The sequence below is a fragment of the Mchenga conophoros genome, linkage group LG13 (genome assembly GCF_057382185.1).
Source record: "Mchenga conophoros isolate Kocher_MC1m ecotype Shallow Benthic linkage group LG13, M_conophoros_male_GT1.1, whole genome shotgun sequence".
Taxonomy (NCBI): domain Eukaryota; kingdom Metazoa; phylum Chordata; class Actinopteri; order Cichliformes; family Cichlidae; genus Mchenga; species Mchenga conophoros.
This window is the reverse complement of record NC_140538.1, coordinates 33,765,176-33,778,887: the sequence shown is the minus strand read 5'-3', so window position 1 is coordinate 33,778,887 and position 13,712 is coordinate 33,765,176. Positions and strand designations below refer to the sequence as shown.

The 13,712-nt window shown below is 44.5% G+C and overlaps 1 protein-coding gene across 1 annotated transcript in view; it reads right to left on the bottom strand.

Moving 5' to 3' along the window:
* The window catches only part of pcca (propionyl-CoA carboxylase subunit alpha), a 34,477-nt gene extending 21,104 nt beyond the window's left edge, over nucleotides 1–13,373 (bottom strand). The window contains exons 1-7 of the mRNA XM_085243093.1: nucleotides 13,269–13,373; nucleotides 10,765–10,842; nucleotides 10,572–10,619; nucleotides 9,817–9,885; nucleotides 4,797–4,910; nucleotides 3,793–3,846; nucleotides 3,584–3,715 (exon numbers count right to left, since the gene is read on the bottom strand). Of these exons, the coding sequence (XP_085099219.1) occupies nucleotides 3,584–3,715; nucleotides 3,793–3,846; nucleotides 4,797–4,910; nucleotides 9,817–9,885; nucleotides 10,572–10,619; nucleotides 10,765–10,842; nucleotides 13,269–13,346 (573 nt within the window). The 5' untranslated portion in view covers nucleotides 13,347–13,373. The remainder of the gene's footprint in view (nucleotides 1–3,583; nucleotides 3,716–3,792; nucleotides 3,847–4,796; nucleotides 4,911–9,816; nucleotides 9,886–10,571; nucleotides 10,620–10,764; nucleotides 10,843–13,268) is intronic.
* Nucleotides 13,374–13,712: the final 339 nt, after the last annotated feature.

Sequence of the window (13,712 nt, the reverse complement as noted above, 5' to 3'; positions counted from 1 at the left end):
TCTCCAGGCCAGGACCAGCAGGCTGAAGGACAGCTTCATCCATCAGGCTGTCAGGAAGCTTAACTCCCTCCCGATTCTGCCCCCCTCTCCCCTCTTCTCCACCACGGTCTCACTGAACTCTGTCACACACACACAAACACACACACTCTCTGACTCACTCACTGGCCTGCACCAGTTACCAGTCACTTTGTGGAGCATTGGACTGCCATTACCTCATAAGACTTTGTTGTTACACTTTCTCTTACCGTACATTACTAAATCTCCATTTGCACTATTTGCCTATTTGCACTACTCTGCCTGGTTTACACTCAATGTCACTTACCCATTATATTGTATATTGTATAGCTTTCTTGTTATATGTAAAATTGTATTTATTTAAATTTTTACTTTTTAATTATTTTACTTGCATTTTTAATCACTTTTATATTTAAATATATTTAAATGTTCATTTGCTATTTATCTAGGGATTGAGAGTAACGCAATTTCTATTCTCTGTATGTCCTGTACATGTGGCAGAATCGACAAATAAAGTTGACTTTGACTTTGGAAAAAAAAAAAAAAAAAAAAAAAAAATCCTGTTCAGAACTTTAAAAGCTTAAAGCGTGGAATTAAAAATTCAAAGACAAAATCTTTAAATTCCAAAAATGAGGTTTTGCCAACTTGAATTCCTCCCTCAGCCTGAACATGAAGGTTCGTAACACCTCTATGAGAATCACAATGGACTGCACACATCACACTAAAGTGAATGCAGAGGAGAAGGAGCAGTATTAAGCCAAGCGTTGAAACATTAAGAGGTTAGAGTGATGTGCAAGGAGACTTTCTGAAGAAGCTTCGCTGATCAAACGCAATTTTTAGCTGTTTTTTTTAGAACTACGTGACTTTAAAATGTAACACCGTCGTGGTTTTAATTGTTAAAATGGTTAAACATAATTGAATCGTATTACAGCACAGCAAAATAATTGCACGATTTTTTTAAATGACAAGAAAAATATGCCATAAATATTAACATTTGAACATTTGCTATAGATGCAAAAATCCAGTTTAGCTTATGTGAGTGAAGTTGGCCCCCACCTTCTTCAAATCCAACAAAAGTGGTATCAAACGTTTGTGCTGCAAAAAGTTTTGTTTGTGCTGCCTTTGTTTTAAAGATATTAATGAAAAGGTAAAGGTCAAAAGGTCAACCAGCCCCCCCACATTGCCCAAATCAAACAAAATTGATGTCAAATGTTTGTGCTGCAAAAATTTTTGTTTGTGCTGCTAACATTTTAAAAATTTTAATAAAATAACGTCTTGATGCGTGCTTAATCATCCAGGTAAGTAAATCCCAAAAGGTTGATTATGTTCATCTGGAGAAACGTTTCGTCATCATCCAGGTGACTTCTTCAGTCTCAGCTGACTGCAGGTTTCCCCAACCTTATTAACAGTACATTTGCATAGTGAAGGAAACTAGCACCACTGAATGAACAATGTGCTGGGGGCTTAGTTCCATGATTGTTAGTATGCAAATTCTTATGACCATTGATCAATGACAACTAATCAAAGCCTATTGATCAATGGCCATGAGTCCCATTCACAGAAAGTGGGAAAGGCTACAATCACAGCATTGTAAGCCAAGCGTTGAAACATTAAGACGTACCCTTGGGCCCCCCTTCTCGATTCAGAGATGGTCAGCATCCTGACAGCCCGATGGAAGAAGCTGTCTCTCAGTCTGCTGGTTCTGGCCCGGAGGCTCTTCAGTATCCTTCCTGATGGTAGCAAACTGAAGACACTGCTGAAGGGATGAGTGGAGTCACCTGTAATGGAGAGGACCTTCCAGATGAGGCAGGTGCAGCTGCTCTCACTACCCGTTGTCATTTTGTCCTGCAGAACCCAGTGCAGGAGTCATACCACACAGTGATGCAGCTGGTGAGGATACTCTCAACTGTGCCTCTGTAGAAGGTGCTCATAATGGGGGTTGAATCTCTTGTGCTTCTCAGTTTGCAGAGGAAGTAGAGTCACTGTTGGTCTTCTCCACATTCAGGGACAGGTTGTTGTTGCTGTACCACTCTGGCAGATGGTTAACTTCACCCCTGTAGTAGATCTCGTCGTGGGTCAGCAGAGTGAAGAGAAGGGAGCTCAACACACATCCTTGGGGAGCCCCCGTATTCTGTGCTCTTGGGCTGGAGGTGTTGCTGTCGACCCGTACTGTCTGCTGTCTTCCTGTCAAGAAATCTAGCAGCCAGTTATACAGCAAGGTGCTGATCACAGCAGATCCAGATTGTGAATGAGTTGCTGGGGAATGATGATGCTGAAGGCTGAACTGAAGTCTATGAACAGCACCCTGACATATGAGTCTCTAGTGTTCAGATGTGTGAGGGCTGAGTGAGGGGCAGTTGATTCCATCATCACTTGAGCGTTTTCACGAAAGCGATAATTTGATTTGATGCATGACTAACCGTTCAAAGCACTTCATAATGATGGAGGTGAGTTTGACAGGACGCTGGTCCTTAAAGCAGGAGGTAGATGACTTCTTGGGTACAGTAATGATGTTGGAGGCATGTGGGAACGGCGGTACTGATTTTGGCAAGGGATCTCCACACACTGTCTGGGGCGATCGTGGCTCAAGAGTTGGGAGGTCGCCTTGTAATCGGAAGGTTGCCGGTTCGAGCCCCGGCTTGGACAGTCTCGGTCGTTGTGTCCTTGGGCAAGACGCTTCACCCGTTGCCTACTGGTGGTGGTCAGAGGGCCCGGTGGCGCCAGTGTCCGGCAGCCTCGCCTCTGTCAGTGCGCCCCAGGGTGACTGTGGCTACAATGTAGCTGCCATCACCAGTGTGTGGATGACTGGATGTGTAAAGCGCTATACAGATACAGGCCATTTACGATTTGATCCTGTGATCTCTTATGAACGACCTCCAACGCTTCCGTGACTGGGATGTAACATCTCTCACTGTACATGTACTGTTTATAAAATTAGGGAAACATAACCTGCATTTGCAGGACAAATGTTTGACATCAATTTTGTTCGATTTGAAGAAGGTAGGGGGCCAACTTCACTCACATGTGTTTATAAGGTTGGAAACCTGCAGTCAGCTGAGACTGAAGAAGTCACCTGGATGATGACGAAACGTTTCTCCAACTGAAAATGTCCAGATGAACAGAATCAACCTTTTGGGATTGACTTACCTGGATGATTAAGCACGCATCAAGACGTTATTTTATTAAACATTTTAAAATGTTAGCAGCACAAATATTTTTGCAGCACAAACCAGCACAAACGTTTGACATCAATTTTGTTTGATTTGGGTAATGTGGGGGGGCTGGTTTACCTCTGATGACCTCTAGAAATTTTTATTAATATCTTTAAAATGATATTAGCACAAACGAAACTTTTTGCAGCACAAACGTAGCACAAACTTTTGATACCACTTTGTTGGATTTGAAGAAGGTGGGGGCCAACTTCACTCACATGTTTAGCTTTAACCTATTAATTGGAAAAAAAATATTAGTGAAAAACAAAAACCATGACACAGCCGATGAACAGCCCTCAGACTTGATCTAGCAAACGCCTTCGCGTTTCCATGCATTGCCGTTTTGATGGCCCTACCTTGACAACGCCATCGAATCCTGGGATAGTGTTGACTTTGGCAGCCTTTGCAATTAGCTTGCTTTCAATTTTATCCCCCATCGCCTGGATAGCATGGGTGTCTGGGCCAATGAATGCCACACCTTCTGCTGCCTGGCAACAAGACAAAGTACCATGAGACTCCTAACAGACTTTGTGCTGAGAGAGAAGTAATTCACTGCATAACTCACCAGTCGTTTTGCAAACTCTTTATTTTCAGACAGAAACCCATAACCAGGATGAACCTTAGAGAGGACAAAAAAGTCACACTTTCAAACCCAAATATACTTTAAAGGGGGTTTGGAAGAAAACTCCTTTCATGCAAAAAACAATTGCTTAATTGTACTTATGAATTAAAAGCTGTTGACATCAAAAAGAGTCACAACAGTATTACTGCATCTGACCTAGAAGGAGACTTTAGCAGGACTGTCAATACAAGTCTGAATGCATGTTAACGGCCTGGACACTCCTGGCCGTAGGACTCCAATGTAAATAGGTATACATCATGCACTTTGTCCCCTTTCAGCCACTGAACAGGTGGCTGTAGCTCAGGAGGCATAGCAGCTCATCTAATAATCAGAAGGTGGTTCAGAGCAAGACACTGAACCTTAGTTTCTCTCTGATGTGTTCAACAGAGTGTGAATGTTAGATAAAAAGCACTTTGATAAACTCACCCACTGTACTTTGCATTGTTTTATAAAACATACATTACAAGCCTGTCCCTTTTATTTTGGAGGCAACAACTTAAAACAAATTACACTCATACATGTGTGTAAGCAACTACATCATCAACATAAAAGCCTCTCTGCAGCCCCACTGTAACATGACGGAGGATACTGCAGGAAATCTGAGCTTCAACTGAAAAACAAAATGACTCTTTGGAATACAGAAAAGCATCATCTTCATCTTAACATGAAGACAGAAGTCGATTCGGACCCAGAGTTACCCCCCTCTGCCTCCTAGTAGATGCACCTGTCGTATGAATTTCAAAATTTTACATCACCTTGTTCTTAAGGTATTCCATTCACAAGATTTTCAGAAAACCTGACCTCTGACCTCTAACCTTAAGGATGCAGTCACTGAGAATCAAACTCCTATAAGATTGTCAGTAGATGCACCTGTGGCATCAGGTTCTCGGGTCATCGACTTGGGCTAAATACACAAAATGAATATGCAAGTCATGTCATTCACTTACAGCTTGTGCTCCAGTCACTCTGATGGCATCCATGATGGCATCCATGTTCAAGTAGCTTTTACTGGTGGGGGCGGAGCCAACACAGACCGCCTCATCAGCCATCTTTACATGAACCTAGATCCATACAGAGCAGAACATTAACATCCACAGCAGGAGGTAAACCGAGGCTCACTGTGCGGCTAAAACGTCAACAACAGTTTTCACTGCACAGTAATCTACTCATATACCCATTCTTTGATTAAAGATTTTATTCCAGATGATGTGCTTTAAAGTCACTAAAACGGTAAAACAAAAAAGTGAAAAATGAATGCAAAGGTCATATAGAACCTAGGCACACATGTTGGGCTCGCTTTCACATCATACTTGTAAAAGAGTTACAGAGAATCATTTGTTTGAAGCAGCGGAGGCCTCTGTGACTTTTTGCACTGTTTTTAAGGGTGATCTGAAAAGATCTGAGCTCACGCTTCCTGAAGTGCCACTCTGTTTTTGTTTGAGTTTAAGTGCACTTTTTGTATAATGTGCACACGGTGTTGTTCCATGGCATTGCAAGAGAACATGCTCTACCAACGTCCCACAAACAAAGCACCGACAAACATCGTTTAAAGCTCTCCTGCTGCTCACAAAGGATCTTTTTGAGCCAAATGTTGATTACCATTCAAAGTTTACACTAAAAAGGTGATAAACCTTTAAGGCAGTAGTTAGGGCTGCCACAAACGATTATTTTGATAGTGGACTAGTCACCGATTATTTTTGCGATTAGTCGACTAATCAGATTATCATCCACTGGACGTACAAGTACAGCTTATTGCACCAGCAGCATCTGCTCTTATATAACTATCATTAGCTTACAGCGTTAAGTGTTTAAGGTGCTAACTAAAAGTAAAGACAAGTTGATGGTTTATTAAATTTTAATGAAATTTGCAGATTGTTTCGGTGAGTTTAATAAACTCCTTGCTATCTAAAATATAACAGGACACCGGAGTATATTCTCCAGCATCTCACACTTCTGATGATCAGCTGTCTGCTTGACGTTTATTCAGCTGTGTAAAAACTATAACTTTAATCTCAGCCAAACCGATTTACTCAGGAACAAATAAAATACTGAAAAAAGCCAAACAATAACATTTTTAAGTTATCTAAGTGACTTATATATCATGTTTAACCTGAGTAGTGAAAGAGGGCGGTGGGTTTGAAAACGATTTGCCGGGAGTCTGGTGTTCTCACGGCTCTAGTGAGTAGTGATGGGTCGTTCGCGAACGAAATGGCTCTTAGAGCAGACTCTTTGAAGTGAATGAGGCGAGCCAGCTCCTTATTGGGAGCCGTGAGGTTTGTTTTTGTGTTTTCACCCTCTCTCACCCTCTCTCTCGCCCTTTTTTCCGCTAAACTCCACACACGCGGCCTGTACTTTGCGCTGGGCAGAGGGGGGGAGGGGCGTTAGTTACACTCGCAGTAGCACAGGAACAGAGCCAGAGAGAAAAAGAGCAAGGGACAACAACGTCACATTAGAAAGGTATAGTAATTATCCACTATTTTCAGTTGCGGATGATAAAGGATTCAGAAATCATGCAGGCCCATATGACAGAGAATGTGCATCTTCTTTTTGGTTTTAATATTTTAATTTATATTTAATTGTGTTGTGGTTTGCAGTGTTTTGTGTTGTTTCACGTTAAATTTGTTTAAAAGGAAAAAGCTGAAAATTTAAATAGTTAAAAGTTTAAAATGTAAATAGTTGTTTTTGTATTATATGATTTATTTATTACATTTTATTTGGAGTGAATAAATAAAGTATATTTATGGTGGCCCTTAGAGACAAAACACGTACAAACTCCAAAACACGTAAAAACTCAGAAGCACGTACAAAAGACAACAGAAGTGCTCCAGGATGCTAGGTCGCAGTGTTGAGCTTTTGTTACCTAGTGGCTACACAAGCCAGGAAGTATCAACAACCGGATTTGGTGTGTGGTAGTAAGATCTTCAACGCACACCTCCAGCCAAATGGTGGACACCAGAGGTGAAGGGAGCCACCAGGCTGAAGAAGGAGTCCTATCGGGCTTGGTTAGCCTGTGGGACTCCGGAGGCAGCCGACAGGTATCGACAGGTCAAGCGTAATGCGGCTCGGGCAGTGGCTGAAGCAAAAACTCGGGTGTGGGAGGAGTTCGGAGAGGCCATGGAAAAAGACTTTCGGGCTGCCTCGAAGAGATTCTGGCAAACCGTCAGACGTCTCAGGAGGGGAAAGCGGTGCTCTACCTGCACTGTGTATAGTGCTGGCGGAGCGCTGCTGATGGCGACTGAGAAAATTGTCGGGCGGTGGAAGGAATACTTCGAGGACCTCCTTAATCCCACTGACACGTCTTCCGAGGAGGAAGCAGAGTCTGGGGATGAGGGGAATGACCCGCCAATTTCCGGGGGCGAGGTCACTGAGGCAGTTAAACAACTCCTTGGTGGCAGAGCCCCTGGTGTTGATGAGGTCCGCCCCGAGTTCCTGAAGGCTCTGGACGTTGTAGGGCTGTCCTGGTTGACACGCCTCTGCAATGTTGCGTGGAGGTCAGGGGCAGTACCTGTGGACTGGCAGACCGGGGTGGTGGTCCCCATCTTTAAGAAGGGGGACCGGAGGGTGTGTTCCAACTACAGGGGGATCACACTCCTCAGCCTCCCTGGGAAAGTCTATGCCAGGGTGCTGGAAAGGAGAGTTCGTCCGTTAGTCGAACCTCGGATACAGGAGGAACAATGCGGTTTTCGTCCTGGTCGCGGAACACTGGACCAGCTCTTTGTCCTCTCCAGGATACTTGAGGGTGCATGGGAGTTTGCCCAACCAGTCTAATTTTTATGGACAGGATTTCTAGGTGCAGCCAAGTGGTGGAGGGCTTTCGCTTTGGTGGCCTCAGAATCTCATCTCTGATTTTTGCGGATGATTTGGTTCTGTTGGCTTCATCGGGTGAGGGCCTCCAGCTCGCACTGGAACAGTTCGCAGCCGAGTGTGAAGCAGCGGGAATGAGGATCAGCACCTCCAAATCTGAGGCCATGGTTCTCAGCCGGAAAAGGGTGGAGTGCCCACTCAGGGTCGGGGATGAGTTCCTGCCCCAAGTGGAGGAGTTCAAGTATCTCGGGGTCTTGTTCGCGAGTGATGGGAGAAGGGAGCCGGAGATCGACAGACGGATTGGGGCTGCAGCTGCAGTAATGCGGACGCTGCACCGGTCCGTCGTGGTGAAGAAGGAGCTGAGTGTAAAAGCGAAGCTCTCAATTTACCGGTCGATCTACGTCCCTACCCTCACCTATGGCCACGAGCTGTGGGTAGTGACCGAAAGAACGAGATCGCGGATACAAGCGGCAGAAATGAGCTTCCTCCGAAGGGTGGCTGGCCTCTCCCTTAGAGATAGGGTGAGAAGTTCGGCCATCCGGGAGGGGCTCAGAGTAGAGCAGCTGCTGCTCCACATCGAAAGGAGCCAGCTGAGATGGTTCGGGCATCTGACAAGGATGCCCCCTGGGCGCCTCCTGGGTGAGGTGTTCCAGGCATGTCCCACCGGGAGGAGGCCCCGGGGCAGACCCAGGACACGCTGGAGAGATTATATCTCTCGGCTGGCCTGGGAACGCCTTGGTATTCCCCCGGATAAGCTGGAGGAGGTGGCTGGGGAGAGGGAGGTCTGGGCCTCTTTGCTTAGGCTGCTGCCCCCACGACCCGGCCCCGGATAAAGCGGATGAAGATGGATGGTAGTAACAGGTAAATGAACTTTTTAAAAATTATTTGAATAAATATGAGTGCTTGTCTATAAATACACAAACAATACACACATGCTTTCAATTGTGTAATTTAAGTGATCCGAGTAGCTCTGCTTTGGAAGTTCAGTTAACTCTAGAAATGTGTTTTGGAGTTTGTACGTGCTTTGTCTCTAGGGGCCATATATAAACATATATAAATAAAACCACTTTTTTTACATTAGTAATTCCTTTTCTGCATAATTTTATATTATTGTTAATGATAAATTAATTAAAGCAACAAAACAACCTGAAGAGCCGGTTCGGAGCCGAAAGAGCCGGCTCTTTTTAGTGAGCCGAGCCGAAAGAGCCGGGTCTCTAAAAAGAGCCGGAAATCCCATCACTACTAGTGAGCCTTGCCCCCGGCTCGCTATCGAGCTAGTGGGTAACAGACGTCTCCGAAAACGTCAGAGCGCTTTTGAAAATATGCGGTGTCTTGATAAACTGAGCAGATATTTGAGGTTTACACAGCTACATTCTCACCTGAAAATATGTCAAACGTTTATTTTGTGACCCAGAAAGAATAATAAGAGTAAAGTTAAAACTAACTAGCTGCCGCCATTGTTGACAACTGAGCTGGGCTGCGCTATGAATTCTGGGACACAGCTTCTTCTTCTTCGGGTTTAACGGCAGCTGGCATCCTTGTACATGCAGTGCTGCCATCTTCTGTTTCAGTCCGTTATTACACTCTTAAATCCTGCTACTTATTCCTGCGTCTTTTGTGATCTTACAAAGCTTCAAACGACGCGTCGACTATTAAATCAGTCGTCGACGATTTTGATAGTCGACTAATCGTGACTAGTTGACTAATCGTGGCAGCTCTAGCGGTAGTGTACATGGTAATGTCAGCACACAAACAAGGTTTTTTAATCATCAGTCAGGTATGAATAACATTAGTTATTATACCTGACTGTAACACAGTCAGTGCAGAAGCATCAGCTGATTTATCACTGCCCAGGTGTCTGATCCAACACTGAAGTGTTAACTATAAACTATGTAATATAAAACCATTCCTCTTTGCATCAACGTGCATTAACTGTTAACTCTCAGGATAAAGTATTTAAGTTAACCTGAGCTTGAATTTACGTTTAACCTACTGAATCACATTCAGATCACACTGAGTTTGAAAATTCAAATGAAACCCTTGAACACAAAGACAAGTCCTCAGGTAGGTGTGAAATAAAACCAGCATGCAGTTATTCAACACGAGGTTATGTCTAACATCAGAGTTCCCCTGCTCCCTGGAAATGCACAGGTCGTGACTCACAGCGCTGGAGTCTACATCACTGTGAACAGCCACAGTCTGGATGCCCATCTTCTTGCACGTCTTGATCACCTGATTGAAAACAAGGAAAATACCTCACAGTAGAACATATCAGCAGGCACAGCCAACTGAACCAATCAGCTGCAGCATTAAAAGCACTGAGATATGAATAATATATAGAGGATGTCATTATCTGTATTGGAAATCATGGATCCCGGACGTTTACCCCACCACCACAGCCCCCGTGCTGCTACATAATATCAGGCAGCTGGTGGCTGAAAGGTGGACCCACTGATGCAGAAGTTAGCATGAGATGAAGAACGTAGGCAGAGCACCTTTCACAGCTGAGCCCTGCAGAGTTTTCTGCTGCAGCAATGAGACGGGCTGTGAGCTGCAGCTGCTCTCTGCTTCATTTTAAGATGAACAGCTTGACACGTCCACGCATGAAACACATTCATCGTGACCATGACTTAACATTAATCACACACGAAAACTCTATTTACAGCTGTGTGAATGCTGTTTTTGGCATTTGGATAGGTCAGGGGTACGGACCTGTTATTGTCAAGGATCACTTTGCTACCTGTGGTCCCATACGAGCACAAGTACTGTCACATTTAAAGAATTCTGGCACCAACTTGATGTGAAAGTCGATACATATCAGTGGCATTTATCCGTAAAGTCAAAGTGGAATTTCCTCTTAGTCCCCCCAAAACAACCAGCTGTTAACTGTACATATTGTGTGAGTCAATGAGAGTTACCCTGCAAGCAATCTCTCCTCTGTTTGCAATGAGGATCTTATCAAAGGTCTGCGGAGGAAGAAGACAAACAGCAACGTTGCATTACTACAAAGACTTTGTACTGAAAGTAAAATATATAGATTTTCTTAATCAGCATTGTTGAAAATATGAATGAATACAAAAATGAAATAAGCAGACGAGAGCCATGCATTACCTTTTCATTGGGACTAGATATGGTGGAATACTGAGCCTCTCTCTGCACAACACAGCATCTGGACTGGAGAGGGGAACACTGCAGAGCACACAGCACAACTTTACTGTTAGTGCGCACACACACACACACACACACACACACACACACACACACACACACACACACACACACACCTCATTACTGATTCTTAGAAACAAGTAAATATCCAAATATGCTACAAAGAGCCTCTCATTGAAGTTTAAGTAAAGTCGGATATTTTCCTTTGAAGTTTTGCTTGAAGACTTCAAAGCATTCTTCTTCATTTTTATTGACAGTTTTGAGCCGGTAGAGCAGTGTGCTTGTGGCTGAAGTTCTACACAGGTGAGCAGGAAGAGACTAACTGCACCTACTTATGCTCGCCAGCTTTGACAATAACGGGGTTTATGCTTGAGCTCGATCGCCACCTGCTGGACTGTCTGCCTGCCTGCAGTCAGTGTGTAACCAAGCAGCTTTGGGAGGAGAGCGCGGAGTGCTGGAAACAGTGAAAAGTGTCACTGGCTGCGCTTTTCCTGCTTTATGTGTCGTTTCTCTGAAGCGTTGGTCCGTGTTCCCGTTGCATCGCTCCCCGCTGGGACTGCGATGATTCATCGAGTAATTCCAACGAATCGATTATGAAAAATTCTCGACACGCATTCTTCGCATCGATTGTCGTCTAACGCGCGGCTCTGTAGCAGATGCGTTTAAACACCAGCGTTTCTCCGACATTTTCAACTGAAACAAAGCTGCAACAGAAACGTATGCAGGAGCAGTGAATGAACGAGAGCCCCCAGCTTTAACATCACACTGCAGAACAACAGAAGCAGTGATGATGACGTGGGCACAGTTTAACGTGGAGCCCGAGTCTGTCCACACACCGTGACATGCTGAGCGTGGAAGAAACAGCAGCGCTGTTCCTGGAATCAACATTAAAACCTTTACAGGGAAAAAGTCACGGGAGGTCTGCATCAAAGCACCTGATCAACTTTCAGCTACAAAGTGTCTGACACAGCACAACATCTGGATCAAAACATGCAGATGAACTGTCAACTTGGTGTGACTCCGTGTTTGAGTTGCACAGCTCGCTGAAGGCTGACAGGTGTCGCGATAAGGTAGCTACCCCCTGCATCGGGAGCGCGCGCTGTGCATGGAGAGCAGTGGGATGAAGCGGGGAGCTTCCACAGACCTTCAATCAGTAGATGACCTGCGGCACCTCCTGAGCTACAGCCACTCCAAATGCAGGACATGGCCTGAGCTTTTAACTATTTGTTCGCAGCTTGTCACCTGGTTTCCGTCTGCCTGTGTTTGAGATGCCGGTGTCCCAGTTGCACAAACACGGGATGTTTGGTGTGCAGGGTCACAGCAGCCGACTCAGTGCAGACAGAGGAGGGAGAGGGCAGCACAGTCCCGGGAATGTCTGTGGCATGAAAGCGTGAAGCAACAGGCCACGCATCACCCGCAGTATGGGCTCAAAATGTGGTCATAAATATTTTGTACTTGTAAATCAGTTTTGTATGTGTTAAAAGAATTTGTGTGTGCGTAAAAAAGATTTGTATGTGGACTTAGCCAAAAAACCTGCAAGTTACAAGTACGAGTTCTGACCCTATTCTTTTGAAGAACCAGCAAAAAAACCAAAACTCTTGTAGAGGACATAAAGTCAGAGATAGAAAAGACAAGGAGCAGGTGCATCTAGTACAGGTAGAACTGCTGCAAAAACCCACAGAGCTCAGCAGCCAGCAACAAATTCTGGATCCTTTGCTTTTAGTTAGCAGTTAGCATTAGCAGCACATCCTGCGTCCGATGTGAAAGGACTTTTATGCTGCGCACTGTGACTCACAGCAATGGTCCCGGGTCAGCCCTGACTTTGTGTTAAACTAATCCTAAAGTATTAATGGTATTTCTAACCACTGATATAGCACAACTTTTTCCTTTCAACAGCTGCTGAAAGTTAGGGGACCTAGCTGCTATCGGATATTTATATAGCGATCCTCCAAACTGTATCACCCTTCAAGGACCTGCAGTTCAACCATCTGTTCTCTGATTGGATTGTTACATTTGTGATTGACATGACATTGACCAATCAGGTGAAAGCAAGAGAAATAGGGTCAAAATTCGTACTTGTCACTTGCAGTTTTTTTTTTTGGCTAAGTCCATGCACAAATCTTTTTACTTACGCGCGCGCGCACACACACACACACACACACACACACACAACATTTACAAGTACAAAATATTTATGACCACATTTGAGCCCATACCCGCAAGACTCAGTGTCTACTCTGCTGCACAAGATACGCGACACAGCAGCGCCAACATGTCAAGTTTCAGCGCAAAATACTTTGAAACCTCTAACAGTGTGGTACAGCCCCTCGTAATGGAAACTCCAAGTTTGTTTCCAGCGGCTGTTCCGTCACAGACTCTGCGGACTGTGCGTTAGCTGTTTGTGGAGGTCCTCTGAGTGAAAGCACAGACCCTGGCGGTCAGCTCACCTTTACAGCGAACAGAAGCCTCTTTAACGTCGAAGGAACACTGTGCGCCGCCATGTTGCCGATCATCCACAACGTCATGACGTAGCGTGCAGAGCGCACAGCCGCAGGAGGCCAGTGTGATGCCAAAAAGTGATTTCCGGTACTTAAATAGTAAATACTGAATCATGCCAAGCCAGAAAGAACATTTGTGCCATAAGGTAGAAGTGCCAATCAGTTTATAGCAAAGACACTTTAATATGTTCTTTGATTATGAACTCTGATTGACATTAAACATTAAGAGCGGCCAGGCCAACGGGGCAGCAGCAATTGCAGCAAATATAAGATAGATATTTAAAGTGACCAAAAATGTTTCAGGTAGATTTGGATAACTCTTTTCTCTTAAGAAATCAAATTTAAAAACTCCTTTTTGTATTTACTCAGGTTATCTTTGTCCAACATTAAAGT